This window comes from Centrocercus urophasianus, unplaced genomic scaffold (assembly GCF_019232065.1).
Source record: "Centrocercus urophasianus isolate 14NV4802_14NV808 unplaced genomic scaffold, USGS_Curo_1.0 seq_16, whole genome shotgun sequence".
In the NCBI taxonomy this organism is placed as follows: domain Eukaryota; kingdom Metazoa; phylum Chordata; class Aves; order Galliformes; family Phasianidae; genus Centrocercus; species Centrocercus urophasianus.
Genome location: NW_024884711.1, coordinates 9,666,189 through 9,687,180, shown reverse-complemented (window position 1 = coordinate 9,687,180; position 20,992 = coordinate 9,666,189). Strand labels below are relative to the sequence as shown.

General features: G+C 36.6%; 1 protein-coding gene across 2 annotated transcripts in view; it reads left to right on the top strand.

Annotated features, from left to right (window-relative positions):
- The first annotated feature begins 1,064 nt into the window (after nt 1-1,064).
- RBMS3 (RNA binding motif single stranded interacting protein 3) overlaps nt 1,065-20,992 on the top strand; it is a 493,774-nt gene continuing 473,846 nt past the window's right edge. For both annotated transcript variants that reach the window (XM_042817114.1, XM_042817115.1), the window contains exon 1: nt 1,065-1,230. In XM_042817114.1, coding sequence (XP_042673048.1) covers nt 1,105-1,230 — 126 coding nt within the window. In that variant the 5' untranslated portion in view covers nt 1,065-1,104. The remainder of the gene's footprint in view (nt 1,231-20,992) is intronic.

Genomic DNA, 20,992 nt, shown 5'->3' with positions numbered 1-20,992 from the left:
AGTGTTCAATAGTGCCCAGTTCATGCAATGTATATCTCATAGAAAAGCTGTCTTTGAAGGGAAGATAAAAATAAATAGAGCCTCATTCTTGAATATAGTTATTGAAATTGATTGCATCAATTTAATAACAGGAACATTTGTAAGGATTTCTGAGAAGTGTTGTTTGTGTTTGTATTTATAAAGCTTTTACTGTAATATTACTGAGATGAAGACAAGCTTTAAAACAACAGTTCGGGTGTTATGATTATTACAGTTAATCATGTAACTTTGCATGGGATGTTGAGAACACCTTTGCCGAGAAAAAATACAGCAAAAGCAACTGAAACAGGTGGAATGGGAAGATTGAGGAAAAAAATGCATCTTTAAGTCTTTCAGAAGCAACATAAATATCTGCTGAGCTGCATTCACGTTGAATGCATCTTCTATTTTTATTTGATAACTGTTTATTTTTTCCTGCACTAATTAACTGTCCTATCAGTGCAAGTATTTATCAGGTTTTGTTTGTTTGTTGATGGCTTTTTGTTGTTTTGATTTTCACAAAAGGAGAAGCAGAAGCTGAAAAACTGCTAAAATAAAGCAAAACAAGAGAAAGCAGAAAGAATGTAGGTGGTGATGTTTGCAGTCTGGGACATTTTTAATGGAAGTTGCTGAGTTAACTTAAAAAAAAAAAAAAGAATTAAAATTTACTGTTTTTTTTTTTTTCCTTCAAGTTAATTCAATTAATTCAAAAGTGTTGTGAAGTTTAGATTATTATGTATGTGTAATTAGGGGTAGTTTTGTAAAGGTTGATCTTTCCTCCTTACCAGATAGATTCCTGATGTCTTGAATGACATGAAAACTTTGTCCCCAAATTGTCATTTACCATGAAATATCCTTTACTGATTGTGTTTCACCAATATCTTTGAAGAAGTTAAATTTTTGTTCCTTTCAGAAATAATAGAAGTCTGTTCCAGACTATGCAACAGAATGTTTATGCAGAATAATGATGTGTAGCTGCGTTGTTTGTATTCTATCTTAAAAGTTATTTTTACATTGCATTTTTTTCTTTTTTGATAGTCCAGCTCCACAGTGAGAACATACCAAAACAGTAAATCAAGAGTGACCATGAGCCCTGGCTTTAGCAACCAGTGGAATAGCAGCCAACCTGCTTGGAATACATACACCTTCCCGAGAGCAAGCTTGCACTACCAGTCCCATGCTAGCTACGCCTACTGCGCTGGACATCCTCCTGTAAGTAATGAATTATTTTTGCAACTAACTGAATGAGCTGTATGACTCCCTGGGAGGTAGAGGTTGATGGCTCAGGGGTTCATGGTTCAGCATGCTCTGCTTGCTCTGCTGTCCTCTGGTAGTCAGGACAGCTCTTATGTACTAGTTGTAATTCTGGAAGATGTTAGAACGAGTCTAAGGTATAAACAGATGGGAAAGTTTAATGGCTCAATAATAATACATATAGTTTTGCATGTTTAGCGAGTCCTCTCCATGCATAAAAGTACTGTGGTATGCCATGGTTTCAATGTCAGAGATGCGCGCTGCAAGAAGGTATTATTAATGGCTTCTTTTTTGTTTCTAGCAAGTCTGTTAGATTAATGAATTATTCATTGTTTCAGATATTTTTAATTGTATGGATGACTCAGTGAAAGAGATGAAACTCTTCTTATAACTCTTCTTATCACTAGATTTGTTAGCATTTGCTATTTTATCACTAACACAATCAGCAGTGGATGTGCAAGCTTGTTGCTAGGCAAAAACTATTGGTTCTCTGTGATTTGCATGAACTGGTGACCAAAAAGAATGAAGAGGGGGGTTTCTCACTGTTGTGTTTTTTAATTTGACAACCGTGAAAGAGCCGCAGCTGAAAGCTGGTGGTGGTTTTTGTCATATTTCTGTAGCAAACTGCTGTAATAGAACTCTCTGGTTCTTCCTGATTTTGAAAGACTTGACTTAACTGGGGAAGACCTCACTAGTGTAAGCAGTCTTCCCTTTTTACTCTCCACTCTTCTTCTTCTTTTAATACTTGGATTTGAACTTAGTTTTGGATATTGTTAGAGCTTCTTAGAGGATACGCTATCTTAATCTCCTATGGTGTTTATGCAATGAAGCTTTGTCATCCTCTAGCAATTCTGTAGGAAAAAGAAGGAAACAATAGCTTTTACTCTAGATAGAAAAACGTGTAATGCAATCTTGTTGCAGAGTCCGTGTGATTTGATTCAGTTCTGCTACCTTACCAAAAAACACACTTTTGGCCAGAAGTTTGGATTAGGAATTTTCTGATGTATTGACATGGTAATTTAAATAAAGGAGAGGAATACATTTGTAAAGTCTTATCTCTTCTCTGAGCTGGTAAGATCTCAGTGAATTAAACATCCCTATGGACTCTGTTGTTTGTTTAATTCCATTATAGTGTCATCGAAAGAGATAAAAAGTACTGTGAAGGAGAAGACAGTATATGGCATCAGAAGAGCACAGATATTTCCTGGTTTAGGATAATGTCCCAGAGAAGTCCCTGTATAGCTTAATTTAACATAATGAACTATGTGTATTCAAGTCATTACCTGCTCCCTAGCTTTGATCATTTAAAATAAACACTACTCTCAATGTGAGTCGAGCTTTGACTCTGCTAAACAAGGCGTGTTCAACCCAACAAGCAGCCTTGCTCTGGGCACACACCCATCATTCAGCAATAATCAAAACATCACCCCCAGACAATTCCTCTTTATTCAGTGCAGTCCAGGCAAGGTGAAAGGTTGGACACCCATGTACTCAACAAAAGAGTTTACAAGAAGAGTGCTATACTTCTTGTAATAGGGTTTAAAAATAGAGACATCTTTGTATCCTTACAAATTGAAATGTCAGAACACTGGATTCTCTTCCAGGATAATTCCACAGTTCCTCTTTCCATTGTTTGGACTAGAGTTGGTGGTAACTGGAATCACTTTACTTGTACAATATTTGTTTTATTGAGCACCTTAATATGTAATCATTGGAAGTGATATTTCAATCTGAAAGTCAATTTGTATGATCACTGGTAATTAGAGATTTCAGAATACCCAGAGTTACATAAATCTATGTGCAGATGCTAAAAGACAAAAGCAAGTAGATGAGTACAAGGCAAATAACTGAAATTTTCAGTTAATCCTGCTCATGTGTTCAACAGGTTAGAAGAACATTCCTTGGCTCTTGCTCATCAGAGGGGTGCAATTCAGTAGGGAGCTGGATTGGCAGTAATATGCTATAGCAGGTTAGCTGCCACTGCAGTGCCTCTACTGCAGTCCTTTTTCCATATCTTCCTTGTTTCTCTCTTCTCACATTGTTGAGGCCAGAAGTGGGGCCAGAGCAAGGCACACCAGCAAACTCAGCTCCTTCCTCCTCCAGCATCAAGTGGAGGTCAAGTTTCCAAAAGAAAACACTACTCTAATGTTTGTTTGAATATCTATAGCAATGTATATGCTAAAGTTAGAATTAGTCTGATTCCTGTTTCCAACTAAGCTATATTTAATCTGGGCTCAAATCGATACTTCTGTGGCAGATGACAACAATAAAAGCTGGATGTGGAGGAGCTCCTTTATTCACAAATCTCCCCAGTGTAACATGCTCCACTGGATATCTACTGTACTTCAGAGGATTTTATTTGCCCTCATCTGACACAACTTCACAGGACCAAGATGCAGGTTTTACTGCTGTATGAAGCTGTTTCTGCAAAACCTCCCACATGGAGTATGTCTGAAGATCCTTGTAGTTTCTTGATGCTTTGGAGGCTAACAAACTTATGAGCGCTTCACAAGTTCAAGGCAGGCAAATGTCAAGCAGTTGGATGTGGCTTTGAAGTACTTAAAGATATTAGTCCCTGGAGAGAAAGCCAAGAGAAAAGCTTTGCTTTTCGCTACTGTTTGGAGACAAGCTGTAGGAGACAAGAAGAGATTCGTGTTAATTGGGCCAAATGTAACTCAGAAAAAAATCCTTGAATTCATTTTTTTTTCAAAATGAAAGAAAAAATATCATACAAAGGCAGTGTTAAGATATCCTTATGACTCAGGCTGGTCCTAAAAAATATTTCTGAGCCAAAGGCTTTGTTAATTTTTTTTTGCAATTAGACAGTATAGCTTGCATCTTTCCTCCATAGCACAGCAATTGTTGATTAAAAGCAGTCTTTCTACCCCAGGAAAGACAAGAACAGGAAGTTTGTTTAAACAGTGTATGTTTTCAGCTCTTGGAATTATCGAAGGAAAAAAAAAAAGATTGCAAATCATCACAGTCAATAGTGCACTGCAGTTTTTGAGCAAACAAGAAGATGCTAACTTCTAGCTACCCTATATAGAGGCAGGATATCCTGTAGGATCTGTGTATACTAATATGAATAATAATGTGATAGCCCTTACAAATTATATAACTAGTTTTTTCTATACTGGGAGCTAGAAATTCGTCTGGCATTCACATGCATAGGCTTGCAGCCAGAAAAATACAGCATGTAGTGCTCAGAATAGGAGGAGACACATAGCTATCTAACATGCTTTTGTACTGAACTTTCATCAGACGAGGAAGATAAAAAGGATATTAAAAAAAAAAAAAGTCAAAATATTTCTTATTATCTCAGCTGGGCAAGATAGCTACAGTCCTTTGACCATGTTTACATCCATGTTCTTTCCAGCCTCAAAGACTCAATTAATTTCCCTTTCCTCACATTTTACAAGGACAATAGAATTTCAGTTCAGTGAATTAACTCTAAAAAAATGACAGCTTAGATAAACTGCTGTTATTTTAAAGAAATACATGTGTAAAGTCAGCAAACAAAACAGATAAATCAGCAAGACCTGGTCTGCTTTATACTATTTCATTGAAACTGGAAGGGAGTCTCTTTGGTCTTGAATATTCATGCAGCAGGGACAGCAATCTGCCACACCAAGGGAGAAGTCAGAGTTACGAAGGATTTTGTCAGCACGATGTTCATTGATGAAGCACCTAGTACCATTGTAGACTGAGTTACCCTGCAGGGTTTGAAACCTTTTTCATAGACCCATGAGACAATGAATTAATTCTAATGCATGTATTAATTTCTTCATTTCCGTACATCTCTTTTGCACGTGTGGAGCTTTTGCATTCTTTATCTAGATATTCAACTCAGCATGTAAGACTTTCCACTAGAATCTATTCTGCACTCTAACGGGATTTGGTCATGCTCCACTAGATCAGTGACAGCCTTCAAAGCATGATTGGTTAAATCTGTAAAGTTATTATTTGGAGCTCTACAGATAATGTTTACAAGCTGTTACATCTGAGATGTCATATGTGGATCAGACAATCAGTTTGCTTATCAGTACTGCTGTCTCTGTTCCAATACTCTATCCCCAGACGTCTTTCTGCTAACTTCTTTAAATGCGTGATTGCTTCTGAAATTATACTGTTACTGGGAACGTGTAAAGCAGAATTTAAAAAAAAAAGAAAAAAAAAAGTGGTTCAGAGCTCTCTGAAATGCTGCTGGCCTTCCTTCACTCACTTTTCTGGGCCTAGTTAGGATAGCAAGTTCTCAGCCTTATGAATCTGAAGACCCAGTAGAAGGAGCTATGGTTACTTTACACGTTCATATTCACAACCTTTGACAATAGAATGCTTGGCTAAAATTCCTGCAGAATTATACAGGAAGATTCTAAATGAAGGGCTGGTTTTGGTTGTTGATCTCTAGTCTTCTAATATGATCCTGTTATATGAAGTTTAAGCCCAGTAAGGGATCACATTCTTGTTAAGAGGTGTAATATTGTTTTCAAAACCAGTTTTATAGCACAGAAATGAGACTGCCAAAAGTAAGAAACTGATATGTACCAAATTCTTTTGGTAGACCATAAATTATTTGACCATATTGAAGAACAGAGAGTGTTCAATACATATAGTGTAAGTGTCCTATCGAAAATCGGCCTTTATTGTTCTGGAAATATAAGTTAAACAGATCAATGCTCCATTTATTTTATATTTTTTAGTATCAAGGTCTTTCCTGTGAATAATTTTGTTGTGCCTCTTTTTAGAGAGTGAGATGGTACATAGAGTTAAATGCTTATGAAGTATAATATTGACAGCTACCCTTCACTAATTTCCAAGATATCTGTTTAAACAGAAGCTGTCACATTCTGATCTGGCTTGAGCCTCCTGCCTGATTCATTTTGTAATGTCACGAACAGTGGATTGTGAATTTCTGGCATAGAGCAAGTCTGATTAGACATGAAGAAAGTTCCTTTTACACATGCACATCCTCATAATCAGCTATGATGAGAAAGGAAATAAATAGAACAGTCAATATAAGTTGGAAGTGTCTCTCTAAGAACCTCTCAATTTAAATTCTAAATTCTTGGTTTTCTCTGTCTTTAGCCTTAACCCTCTCTTAACTTCCAGGGTCTTTCATGTGAAATCAATCTCTACCATTCTTTAGCCAGTGTTTTTTTTTTTTTTTTTTTTGAAGCTACAATCTACTATCAGTATAATAGCCAAAATTGTATCAAAATAAAAGAGGAGAAGAATCGAGCGACTGGTCCAGAGGAAAGTATGCTATTGAAGGACCACTGAGCAAAATGTATGCAACATGACTCATTTTAGACACGCTATTGCAATGCACTAAGTGTAAGGGATGTGTTTTGATACCCTAAAGATGGTGATCACCTTATGGAGTGCTGTCACACTCCAGCTCCAGAAGGGCATCAGTTAATCTGGGGGGAGATGGAATGTGGGCTGAAGAAGGGGAGAAATGTTTTCCAACCAGAAGAGATAAATGGTTTGTCAGCAGAAGCTGTTTAATGGAATTACTCATATGTTCTAGTATGTTACTTGCGAAAAAGAAAGGGAGAAAATGGAAGAAGCAGTCATTCAAGTGAGAATGAGAAGGAGAACATCTCTTGTAGGATGTCAACTGTGGTACAAATGAAAAGCTGTGCCTGGTAGGAGGAAAAAATATGAGGAATATTTTAATTGACAAGATGTTCTAGCTATCAGGTTGCAATGAGTAGCTTGGTGAGCAAGTGCAAATCCATATGCTAACTGCTGACATAAAATATTTATTCTATTTATCTATTGCCTCCATCTACAGGAACGGAGCCTCAAAAACATGAACTTATTAGGCCACAAACATAAAACACATTTTCAGTGTAGCTTAGCTTCTTTGGGGAGGAGGGGGTGGAAATTTCAAACCCCCAAATAAATATGTCTCTTAATTAACTTTTCTCACCGTCTGTGCTTACTTATAGCTGTGGCAAGTGGTACCAGTGACTTGTGAGATTGCTTTCAATGCTGCCTCTTTAGGCCAGCTTTTCAAAGCAGCAATCACATGCAGTTAATTCCGATCAGATCAGCTTATCAGCTCAATTCATTGTAGTGCTTTCATAATCATTCATGTGTGACAGCCCATTAAAACTTGGCCAGGCCTTTAAAAAAAAAAACAAACAACAAAATCTACAAATGTGTTTCACATTCTGTCTTTGAGGTATACAACGTATTTGTTTTGTGTATTAACCTTCAAAATTCAACTTCTATGAAGGTTTGTAGTGAAAAGTCTCAGGTGTTCTAGGACTTTAGCCAAGGTAATTTACTGTATTTTATCATACAGAATAGCTTTATTTAAATATATATATATATATATAAATAAATATATGATGCTATGGTAATTGTGTTAAATGCTGTTTATGTCTCTGCTTGGCTCCTACAAAAGTACAGTGCTGTGGGTGAGGCCTGCCAAGCTTGGAGGACAGATGTGGGGCCCAGAAAGACCACTGGCCATGGGCTGACCAAGTGAGACCCATCTTCTTGGAGGGCTGTCTTTGGCAGTTTTGGTTTGAATTTTGTTAACTAAGTCGAAAGTGATAGGGCCTCTCAGAACAGGAAGTGCTGATAATGTAAAGTGTTTCAAAGGACTTGCAAGAAGTGTTTTTCAAATAGTCTGGGGGAATAGGGGAGTACACCCTAAATTTAAGTTTGGAGCTGTTCAGTTTTGGAATTTTGGTTTCCTGTGCATGAGCATTATTTTGAAATTGCTCTTTTCCTGTATCCACTACTCATTTACAAATCGCATATTATCATTACATATCTTGTTATTCTTTCTCAATACATCAATTAAAGAATGTCAAGGGCTCGTAAAGATTGGCATTTTTAATAGATATAACTTGTATGTTAAGAGAGAAAAGCAATTTTTTCCTCAGACAGCTGAAGATAAAACTTTTTTTTTCCAAACTAGAAATGCTGAAAAATTGAGGAAAAAAAAGATCCTTTCTGTGTAACATATGTACTTATTTTCAATAGGAAAGATTTATTTGTGGAAAATCTGAATTCATCAGTATGACCAAAAATACATAAAAATATGTATTCATAACATTACTGAAGCATGCACTGCTGAAGTTTCACAGCTTCTCTTAGTGCTAGTAAGGTCAGCTGCTATGAAAATGGGAACTTTTTGTTTACAAACACACTCTACAGAATTTTCTTGCTGATTCCAGGTTTTTATTCTTCTATAACGAGCAAACAGATATATGCAGAAAAAAAAAAATATATATTTTAAAAATATATATATTTAAAAAATATATATACATATATATATATATTTTTTTTGAATAGGCTTGAAAAAACCAGATGCTGCCTTTTTTCTTTCTTTCAAAAGATGGAAGAAAATTTTCTAAATTTAGTCTGTGAGATAGACTTGTAGGAGGCAGTAAATACAGATCTCAGTAAATGTGTATAATTTACAGCCACATGTCTATATATATCTACCTATACAAATGTCTGCATGTATTTGTGTCTGCATTCATATATATGTGTGTCTGTCTCTGTAAACGTATAAATGTGCTGCAAATGTTTGGTTTGGTTTTCTGTTTCAATTTAGCAAATAGGAGGTCTGGAGTTCTAATTGTAGCTTCTCCATTACGTTTCCAGTGAGCCAGACAGGTTGTCTTTAGGATTTGTTAGTAAAGGTGATGAGTTCCTCCAGGCTCCAGAGAAAATCCTGGTATTACAGCTCAAGAATAGATGCTACAAACTGTCAACCTGTCACGTGTTTTGGAGACACCTGACACTGTTTTAAAGATTGATTATTTCAAAAGGCCAGCAACTGTGTTGCTTTTATTTTAAATAATTAACGTGCTCAGGAGACTTCCCTGCTGTATTGCCGACCCCAAGGGTGAAGATTTTTGGACTAGTCTGAACAAACACCACTTCAAATAATTTGCTGATGGAGTCTTTCTCTTCTTTCTTCATTTTAACTGGGGGTATTGATTTAATAGAAAACCATTCTGTTAAGTGTACACATAGGGGATGGAAATTTTTCTTTTGCACTTACACCTGCTTCCTTTAGCATGTAAGAGGTTTTGCTTACATCAAATGGTAAGCAAATGGGATGGTGTTCAATAGCAACTTCTATTTACGAAGGGAGCTGGAAAAAAAAAAAAAGTATACCTGGGACATTCATTTGTCAAAACAGAAATGTTCTTCTCATGAAATTTTGTAGGATTTTTTTCCTTGAATCAATTTAAAATGTCATTTTAACCACCCAAAAGCTGGTGGATGCTGTGGAGAATGTGTGATATCTAAAAAATATCAAAATCCTAGAGTTCCTCTGTCAGCCAGAATTAAGCTTCATTACGAATTCTAATTTTTGTGATATATGTTGAAATGTTTGCTGTTGCTTTTATTAGCCATGTTTTGTTAAAAGAAAAAAAAAAAGCAAAACAAAAAACACACCTTGGGAGATGAGGTGATCCATGGTTCTGTCTTGGGCCTCATTTCCAGTCACTTGCATGCTTTTGACCAGTTTCAAGATGAAGGTTACTGTAAGAGGGCTTACGATTTACTGGGGAAACTGGAAGCATTGTATGGAAGGTATTCTCAAAGGAGACATAAGGGAAAGAGATTTTTTGAGATGGGGAAACACTGAAATCCACAGGAAATGGGAATTAATTTGTTTTCTGCTATTCATCATGGTGCTGTGTTGAATTTATACAGGAGGAGGACTTTGTTGATATCAGGATTGCACAAACATACCGTAAAAGATGCTCCCAAAGCATGTAATGAGATGGGTTAAAAGATAGGAAAGGAAGCAGAAGCACTGAGAAAGAATGACAATAAGCTTTGGCGGTCTTTAGTTCCAGATTGGTGCCTTATTTGTCAAACGAGGCTGCTTTTCTGTGTGTGCCCAAGTATATAACTAGACAGTGTTTTACTTTGTTCTAAAACCTGTGAAATTCCTGAAAGCTGTCACTTCCAGCTGAAAGTTATGTGTATTTAGTTACTTCCAGTAACTGAAGTCAGTTTCAGTATCTCTCTTCTGTTCTATGTCAGGTTCTCATCAAAAATATTCAACACTGACGTTTGTGCTTTTGGGGAAAAGAATCATGTTCCCTGTGGAGCACTCCCACAAGGCATCACCCCTTTACTTCCTTGCTTTTATTTTATTTGGATGGGATCTCAGTATTTTAGTATAGTTTTCAGTGATGTTCCTTTCTGTAGTTTCAAGATGAACTATCTTTAGCTTTCATGAGCAGCAGAATATTTTCCGTTTGATTCTTTCATTCTATGCAAATGCCTACCTGAGTATGCAGACAGCTTCCATGCAAGAATAAAAAGTAGAAAGAGCCTGGAAGTATCACAAAGATCTTTTTGGAGACTTTCTATAATATTGCCACCTTACACACTTTGTTCTCATCTCTTTGAGCACCAGCCTTTGGCTAGAGATCTTCTGGAACCAGAGAGCTAATTCTCTGTCAAAGCTCTGTCCTTCTGTCCTGGTAACCTTTCTTTTCTTGCTTGCCTTCTAGCATGACTCTGATGAGCCAGAACTGCTGCTGATGTCTCTGCCAGGCCCTTGTAATCAGTAAGAGCAAAACCTGACCTTTCTGTGCAGCGTGGCTGAAAACAGTGTGAAGGTTGTCAGGAATTGTAGGTTGTGATCTGTTCTAGCTTACTCACTTTTGCTCTATTCTACAGCCTGTTATTGCATCTTTGTGCGGACTTGGAAAAGCCCTATACCTTTATTTTTTCCACTTTAATTCTTAATTTCCATATTAATTTTTTTCTTTGTTCGCTTTACCCATAAATGAAAGACAACCACTTAGATGTGCAGCTGACTTCTTTTGTTGTATTGTTGGTGATTGATTTTAAAGGTAGCCTTTCTTCAAACTCTAGCTAGAACCACAATTTTTGCTTCATCACGGTAGTCTATCTTTGATTGAATGATTCCCTTTTTTCAGGAACTACATAAGTAGAAATTGTCGGGTTGCTTATGGCTAGATGAAAGGCTGGATTGAGTTGTTTTCATACCAAACCATAAAGTGGTTTTCTTTTTAAATCTTTCGTTCTGTTTCGTGGCTACTACATGCCTTTTGTCTGCTCAAGGAGGGTAGGTGCAATTATTCACTTCTGAGTCCAAGAAAGAAATTGTGATTCAGAATAGTGATCAAAGAAAGGAATGTAATTCACTGTCCCACGTACATGAATCAAACACATATTGTGAATGGTGAAAGCTTTAGCATTTAGCATCATTAACGAGCAAGCTTGATACCAAAACCGACTGTTTATCTTCATACTTTATTTGGGAGTTAAGAAATAAAAGAATTAATTAAAAATTGAAGCTTGATGGAATTATCTTTTCGATCTCTTACGGATAAAATCTCTTGACACTGCTGCACAAGAAAAAGGATTGTTGAATGTTCTCTGATTTCTAAAATCTTACATTGGGATGCAGATTTTAAAACAGTGGAAATAGTTCCATCATTATTTTGATTTATTTATTTTTTTTAAATCCTTGATGTGAATGGGGGTGAGGATTTCAAGAATGTAGCACAGAATTTTGTTCTGAAGAGAAGAATTTCTCAACCCTTCCTTCGCTGAGTTAAGCTGCTCTGACTACTTAGAGACTTCAGCCCAGAGTGAATATATTTAATAGACTAATGATGGAAGAAATTTGTTTACAGAATAAACTCTTTAAAGTAACACTGTTTCCATCTGTAATCGCTTACAACTGCAGAGCTGCTTGAGAATTGCACAGAATGAACAGATTTAATTTAAAGCTATTTAGTCTTGAGATATTTTTTCTCACCAGTGGAGAAAACAAGTCAGGTTATGGGTTGTTCATAGTGACTAAGGCTTTTCATTGCAGTCCCTATTTTTATTTACTGATACATTTATCACTTGTACCTTTCTGGGAGAAGCTTATCAGGTTTGCTTATATCCAAAAGGCAAGTTTCCGCAGAACTTTGAATGGAATAATTTTTTCTGCTTCACAATCAAAGAAGTCAGATACACATTTCCCTTCATTGTTGAGATAAACTAATTTTATCATAAAATCTTTTCCTCCCCTTAAGTACAAAACAATGATATATAGAATAGATAACTTGCTTTTAAGGCGGTTAAACATTGACGCAGTGTAATTTTTTCCTCCCTACACATGATCAGCTAGTTCATGGCCTGAGAGATGAACTTGATGCTTTCCAGCAGAGGGTGTCTGAAACAGATGTTTGGGCATTTTGGTTTTTCTGAAATGTGAAATGGAGTAATTTTATGATTCTCCTTTTTGTGCTTATTCATTGCAACAGAGAGGTTAAAAAAATGGCAATAGAAAGCAGATAAAGCATTCATTTTGTTGTTCTTGCAGCCAAGTATGGTACAGTCGGCAATATGGATGTGGAAAGTATATCTGCTTATGGTAAGATGTGTAATTCCCGTCAGAGAGAATACAGGCTGCTGTGTAGATTTAAAAAATGCTCAGAATCTGGGAATAAACAGCTGTGTTCCTCTTCCAAGACTAAGTGTACCACATGATGATCATTTTGTTTCTCTTGAAATGCTACTGAAGTAGAAAAAAAAAATCACATAACATTAATAAAAGAAAGTCAAGCATGTAAGTGCATTTGTGAAGGCAAACTTGTATGGCTTTGTGAGTAACTGCTTTTTAAACGGCAACCAGCATTGAAACCTTGTTAACAGGATGAAAAGAAATGAATTATTTGAAGGACTACACCTAATTTTGACGTTTTACACTAAGATGTTCTGTGTGAACAAACTTGTTTTGTTTGCTAATCTCGTTAATACCAGTAGTGGGAATTGTGCTGGTGGGTGTCTGACTGGGTGGAGCATCTTGTGTGACTAAAAAAAACAACAACAAAACCATATATATATGTGTATATATATATATATATATATATACGGACACACATATATATAGACAGGTTTTGTTTTTTTTTTAAGGGAGAAATAAGAAGAAAGATTTTTTTGTCGCTGCTGTGAGGAAATCCACACACAAGGAAAAGGGACAGTTAGGTTTTTTTTTTTTTGAATAACAGTCTTGTCTGTAAACAGTGTGTCAAGTATAAAGATCAAGGGGAAAACAAACAAACAAAACAAACTAGTAATTGTAATCTGTTAGCAAAAATGAGCTTCGATTGTTACCTGTAAAATTCTTAAGGAACTTTGTTTCCACTCTAAGTTATTCCTAACAACGAAATAAGAACAAACAACATAAATGCCATTCCAAACAAAGGAATTTTTTTCATTGACTGTATGTATTATAAGAGTTGCAAGTCTGGAGGAATAAAAACATCTAATTTCTGACACACAAAATGAAAATACTTAGTTCAAATTTTAATTAAAGTGAATTAAATATAATCCAAAAGCAGATGTAAATAATGCTAGTGATCTCAATGGGATGAGTTGTCGGTCCAAAGGGGATACTGTGGAGAAATTTAAGTCATCCTGTGCAGATTATGTAGCTGGAAGCAGAGGCCTTTGCACAGTGCTTGAGTTTTGTGAAGAAGGGAAGGCTTCTTCAACAAAGTGCTTTTTACAGCTTGTCTGACAGTTCTTGTAGTATCAGCAGATCTGCAGCTGTATGTGAGTCTCCATGCTGGTATTTTAGACATCGTATTGCAGCTTTCAGTCTGAAGAATGGATGGTGTGTACCGCTGTGCAGTAAGTCTCCCATAGCTATTTCAGTTCTGCTTTTTCTTCTTAAAGACAAAAAGGAGTATCCACTTAATGTGTAGGAAATGGCACTGGATGAGTTCTCAGATGGTCGGAGATGATCAAGTCCCAATTAAACTTCCAAGATATTCTTGTTTGTAGTCACTGATTAGCAGGAGTAACTGAAGGCTGTGTTTGGCTCAGACATTAACTTCCATCTGTATTATCTACTGCTTTGGTACACTGAAATGAGACTGGTTCCTAGGTTCTAAAAAGCAGCACATTTCTCCTCTTTTTGACTCAAACATGTTGCTTCTGTTACACATGTGCTGTTTTGTTGTGTTCCATTTTGGCTTTTCTCAAGATCATGGGAGAAGGGAAAATACTTTCTTGCATTTGATAAGACTTCGTTGTTGGTTTTCTACAATTTACTTTCCGTGTTTTGTTCTTTCACAAGTGAAGGGAATCTCCCACCTACTTGTGGGGATTTTAAGAAAATAATCTTTTAATGTGAAGTGTTTATGTTCTCATTAAGAGGTGAACACAACATTGATTTCCTCTACTTTCTCCCAAAATCTAATTGCAAACTGTGGTGGCTGGAGATAAGTCTGCTCACCGGCTTTAATGGCATTTTAGTAGTTTAATTAGACTTTGTGTTTAAGGTGTTTCATGAGAAGAAAAGTGCTTCTCAACACCTTGGTTAAAAAGGCAGGGTGAAACAACAGCCGTAAGGGCACTTTCCCATGTACTTGAGCATGATTAAATGTAGCAGGGGGTTCTTCCTTCACTGAGTAAATTACCTTCTTCTCATGTGTATATTGATATAAACTTTAAACATTTGACTTTGCAATATAACTCAGACTTGTTTCTTTCCCTGCTCAGGGTCAAAGAGAGAAATTCATGAATCCTGGCAGGAAATCTCTGTGTAAGTGTAAGGAGTAGGTATGCAGTTTCTCAGAAAAACAGAAGATTGTAATTGTCAGATTCTTTGTGTTTACACTTAAACAACACACACGGCAAATCAAGAAATCTTCAGCTGTATGTTTGTCATTCAGAAGCCACACCATTTCTCTCACATGTATTGAGTCCCTCAAAAAATCTTCCTCCCTCTGTGGATTCTTTCAACCCTCAGCAGTGATTCAGAGGAGTGTTGCAGTTTTTGTTAGTACGCTAGAAAGCAAGAGATCTGAGCATTCAAGAAACTACCTGACATTACCAGATGCTACAGAAGTGACTGTCACATCAGAGTTCCACAGGGTTTTAGTAGGAAGAGTGTTCACTTCATTTACAATGTAAGCAATGGATAGCAGTTCATAAACCTCATCTTGTACTCTCCAGTCTGTATCTATCTTAAGATATTTTTCTTCTTTGCAGCATTATGACAGATTTAAGACCAAAACTGAAACATAAGGCATAAATAAATGAATACATGATCTTTTTATTCCAAATGTAATTCGTTAAAATCTGTTCAAAATCTGTTTAATAAGCTAACCTATATTTTAAAATTCTTTAAATCTTATTGCTTGTATCTGGAATTACTTTAAACCATTTGGGACCACAAAATGTTGGTTGCTTAGTATATAGAGTACCAATATATTTATATTCTTTACATTTCAATTTACTAATATTTAACTAAATGCAGTTTCCTTGAAGTTTAATACTAAGAGAGAAAAAGCACTGATGTGCTTTTCAATCAAGCTGATGACATTTTCTTGGATGCTGTTTTTGTAACAGCGTGGCTAACAGTTAAAAAGAAAATAAAGCAGTTCAAACCAGGATGTGTAAATATTTAGGTGCTAGAATGGGACCAACTCTAACAAAACACTTCTGGCAGTATTCATGTAGTCTGTGTCTTAGTCATTGTGCTTCCCAGGGATTTATTCCTTCTGAATTTGGGGTACATGACCCAGGATGGGATTTAACCTCTGGGGATTGTGCCAGCTGATGACATTGACCCTGTGGAAGCCTATCAGTAACAACTGGTGACTCTTAGCCTACCTTAGTTCCAGAAATATCTGAAATTATGTTTTCTCACCAACAAGATTTAAATCTCAATTTCTGATTGATAAATATTCAGTGAATATCCTTGCTCATTAGCTACATACTAGTTTTAAACACTTGTTACATTTCAGACTTTATGCAAGCAATTCCTAGCTCTTGGTCTGGGTGCATTGTTTAATAGTGATGGTGGGCAGAATAACTTCAGTCATATCACCAATATTCATTTTAACCAATCTGTTGTGTAGGTGAACAGATCACATTAATGCAGAAAACAGAGGGTTTTGGAAGCAGTTTTCCTATTATAAAAATATAAGACCATTCACTTGTACATCAATTCATATTTGAAAAAAGCAAATTGCTGATCTGAACTGAAATGTGCACCAGACAGAATAAATATTGGCCTCACTGAGAGTTATTCTGTGGGAGAAGGAGATTTGATATTCAACAGAGTCTTAAGTAGTGGTAGTGTTTGGATATTGCTTATTCAGGCAGTAGAATTGTTAGGCTGAATCAGGGAAAGTTTATTAGTCCAGCCTTGGGCATCAAATTATTAGATTTCATGTAATTTCAGAAGGTTTATGGGAAATATCTTACATCTTTATGAATAAATGTGAAATTTGGGGCATCAGGAAACTATATGACCGTATCTTTTTATATCTTTTTCCAAGGAGTGCTTGGTTCTCTGAGACCATATTGTTTTTATTACAATAAGCATTATTTGTTCCTTCGTGCTGTTGGTGCTCATTTTCTTTGTTAAAGAGAATGTTAGGATGAGTGCTGATAGAAGATGCTGCATATCTTATATGCAGCAGAGGGGATAGGTGGTGGATAGCTGCCTCAGACAGATGAAAAATACCTAGCATGTCAAGGAAAATATATTCCCCAGTGTCATTTCATGCTCCACAGGGGTCTGTTTTCTCAAGTCCAGTGCAAATGCACACTCTCAAGAAAGCCATTTTCTGCTTAATGTGGAAAAGAAGAATAAAGTAATTTTTTTTATTCCACTCTTATACAATCTTGTAAAGAAAGGAAGGTGGATGGAGAATTACAGTCTTCAGAGATGCCATCAAAACTCCCTAAACACAAACCTTATAAAACCAAGCCTGTAGTCATGTCAAATTTCACAAATTAAGCAAGACTGAATTCCAGTTCTGACACCTCCAGTGGTGATACAATAGGAGCTAGCACACACAGTTCCTAAGAAACTTTTTCCTCTGAGTGAACAGTGATGAGATGAATGTGAAGTACTTAGGCTCTCCTTTCAGTTCCCTGCAAATGGTCCTCTAGCCCCTCTCCCCAACCCCAGAATTAAAACTTGCTCTGGCCTTTTTTCATACATTGCATTCCCTGCACAGAATAGGCCCAGAGAAATGCTGAGTCCCCACACCCACCTGCAGGAAAAGAAAATACCCAGCAAGAGCAAGTTAAGACAGGAGAACTGATTTCTTCAATATCCCAGTGGCAGCTGTGTAGTGTTCAGTTCTTAAATGAGTCTAAATGAAAGTGCCATATGAAATGGCACAAGTAGTTATCTTTCCTTGCCCCTGAAGCTCCTGCTCTGGATGGCCAGAGGTGTCCCATGGGTTTTTTGTGGTTCCTACTCGGCCTCTGAGGTTGCTGGGTACTCTGGGTCATCTCAAATGGCATGAGGAAGCCATAATTAGGCAACTCAATCAAGCTCTTAGTTCCTATGACTGCTTTGCCAAATATCTAATTTTAGCTGTCAATGATACCATGAGTGGACATTTCAGATGCTGCAGAAAATTAGAATTGTTGCCATACGACCCACTGGTTCTGCCAACCCAAATCAAGTGTTCAGCGAGCTGTGAAAAATTCAAAGACCAGCACCTGTAAATGGGCATGTACATCCAAAAATGAACTTGCTTTTGGCTAGCTGCTTTACTTCCATTCCATTTTGTGCGTCAGAGGGAAGAGTGCTATGCAGTAGTAACAGCAAATGAATGAAAGGAGAAAAAATAATGAGCCTTCCTGTGATTAATTAGTGTAGACGTTAACACCACTGAATTTTTTTATGAATCCTTAAATGTCTCCAACTCTGATAAAATGAAATCCTACAAAGGATTTCATTTCACTTTAGTTCAATTTTAACCGTAAAAACTGGAGAAAAATATTCTTTATCTTAGTAATATTTTCCTCAATAAAACTGTAAATTAACAATAATTTTCCTAGATTACAAAAAGATATTAAAGTGATTTCCCAGTAATTACATTAATAAAAGGATTCTCTAGCATTCCACATGTATCAGCAGTTAACCTCAGTATTTCAGTGGGAGAACGTTTCCCTTATAGCTTAGGAGAACTTATGTAGAGGGAAATTAAATGAGGAGCATTACTGAGATTGAAACTCACGTTTTCATTGCCTGCCACCTTGCTAAATGTACCAGAAGGTATTACTCACTCATTTTCTTCTCTCGCATTTCTCCCCATAGCACAGTGATGCAGTAATACTTGCCATTACCCATCCTGAGGTTTTGAAGAGAATAACAGTCCTAAGACAGCCATAAACTGTGTGCGTAGGCACAGATTGCATGTGGTAGGAAAGGAGATGGGCTCCTCACATGGGTCTCCCTTCCAGCATTTGGGATTTTTCCTCAAAACTTGTTTGGTCTCTCACTTTGAAAGTCAAAGTGAAATGAAATTGAATCTGGTCAAGTAAAGTATTTTTGCAAAAGACATAGAAGCCTCCACAAATTGGATCTGTGATTTAGACAATTGCTTAGGTTTTAGGTTGTTTTTCTGTCATGGTGTTGGTTTTTGTTGTTGTTGTTATTTTTTTGTTGTTGTTGTTTAATTCCCTAGACGTGTGCTGTTGAACATATTAGAGATGACATGAGGGTTCATGCTTCTAAAGCGTATGTTCTGCAAAGACCTTCCCAATACATTAATCTTAACAAAACAAAACAAAAATACAATCATCCTCTCTTGTAATAAAACAAGATGACAGATATCATAAAGCAAGTTGCTGTATTTGGGCTTAGTTCATTTTCTGAAAAATGACTTGGGAAAGCTACCTGAAAGTCAAATCCAAAGCAATACATTGTGCCTGTAAGAAATCATAAAGTTCATTATGTACACAAAGATCTGGCAAAGGAGAAGAGCTGAATTTTTAGTAGTGCTGGATGGAAATTAAAATAATCCCAGGTAAGTAATATGTTGCAAAGTGATAGCTCAGTACACTTGAATCTCATTTCAATTCAACACTGATGGTAAACGAGATCTTAACAGAATATTTCAGAGTAGTTTTTCAAGTCTGTAGGACAGAAAGATTTTTATTTGATACCAGCATAAAACCATGAAAAAAGTTTTTGGCTTTCTTTTTATAGGATGAATTAAAAATACTTGTCCAGTTTTATATGTTCCCATAATAGCACTTCACTGGGGAAATAGACTGTCAATTATTCCTGTTTTTCATTTCAGATTTTTAGATTCTGCTTTTAACACAAAGAAGGTGAGAAGTAAAACTAATTTCCCAAGTGATTTTGTTTTTCTTCATAAAGAAAAATGTAATCTTTAATGTTTCAGATGATGTAGAAAACAGCTATATATTTAAATGGCAAGTTTCAGCTCTCCATTAATATGACAGTCCATCCCAGATGAAAAGCCACCTTTCCCTGCGTCTGTGGAGGTCCTGCCCTCAGTCATATAGATTGGAGGTGCTATACTTGGGAACATTGTGGGGGTTTTATGTGTCTCTGTTTTTCTTTAACTACTTGTAATGAGCCATAATCATCTATCAGTATTAATTTTAGGGTACAGAAGAAGCACTTTCTTTTTGAGCTCTGTTTGCTGTAAATAAATCATAAGCTGTGAGCTACACTATCCAGTCACCAGTAGTAGTTTCAAATCTAAAGAAGCATATGAAGGGAACAGCCTTGAGAATTTGATGAGGCAAAACAGAAACGCTAAGGAAAGATGTGAACTGAAGAACAGTTGTTCTTACAGACTTCTATGGAGAAGTCCTCCCCTAGGCAGTTTTTTTTGTGACGAATGACTTGAGGGAAAATACATAATTTTGTCAATTTCATATGTGGTTAATGGGGACTGAGATTACTTGCATAAAATAAGAATACATAAAGTTGGATGTGGATGACAGTCTCCTTAGAAAGCCTGCTGCAGATTCTTCTGGAAGTAAAATGGTGCCGGCATTAAGATGCTACGCTTTCCTTTATGTAGTGTTTGAAGTATAAGAGGCACTGCCCCAAGCACTAATGGCTGTAATATCCCATTAGTTGTACAGAAACTGAAGCCAAGCTGCCTATGTGCTGAAGGGTTAGGAACTGCACAGCTAAGATGGAGAAGGAACTCAAATGCCTTCTCTGAATATACTCTAGCTGTTGTCAACTGACTTCATACCTTTCATCCAAACAAACATCTGAAGTGAAAATGTTTCTGTTACTTTTTCCATTGAAGTATTTAATAAGTTACCAATAACTCCTGGGTGTATGACTACCCTCTCTAACAAGTGTATTTTGAGGATAATAGAATGCAACAATTTAATTTTAAAATAACTTTAAAAATTGAAATGGCCTGTATATGTAATTTCCATTGGTTATTACCATGATATTTTCCTGAATAAAACTAAAATATGGACAAGTCATTGTTTTTAGGACAAGAAGTTATCGTAGAATCAATCATAGAATCACAGCATGGCCTGGGTTGAAAAGGGCCACAATGATCACCTAGTTTCAACCCCCCTGCTATGTGCAGGTCGCCAACCACCAGACCAGGCTGCCTAGAGCCACATCCAGCCTGGCCTTGAATGCCTCCAGGGATGGGGCATTCACAGCCTCCTTGGGCAGCCTGTTCCAGTGCCTCACCACCCTCTGGCTGAGAAATAAATAAATAAATAAATAAATTATGTTCAGTTTTAATTATGTCATCAGAACCCTTACACTGCTTGGTCAAACCATGAGGACTAACAGTATGCATCGAGCATGGTCTCACTAACTAAAAATTTCCCGGTACCTGTGTTGTATTTCTCCTATTTCTTTTTGGAATACAGTATTCAGTCAAGCAGGTAGGTGGACAGATACTGGTGGGTTTGTGAAGAAAGT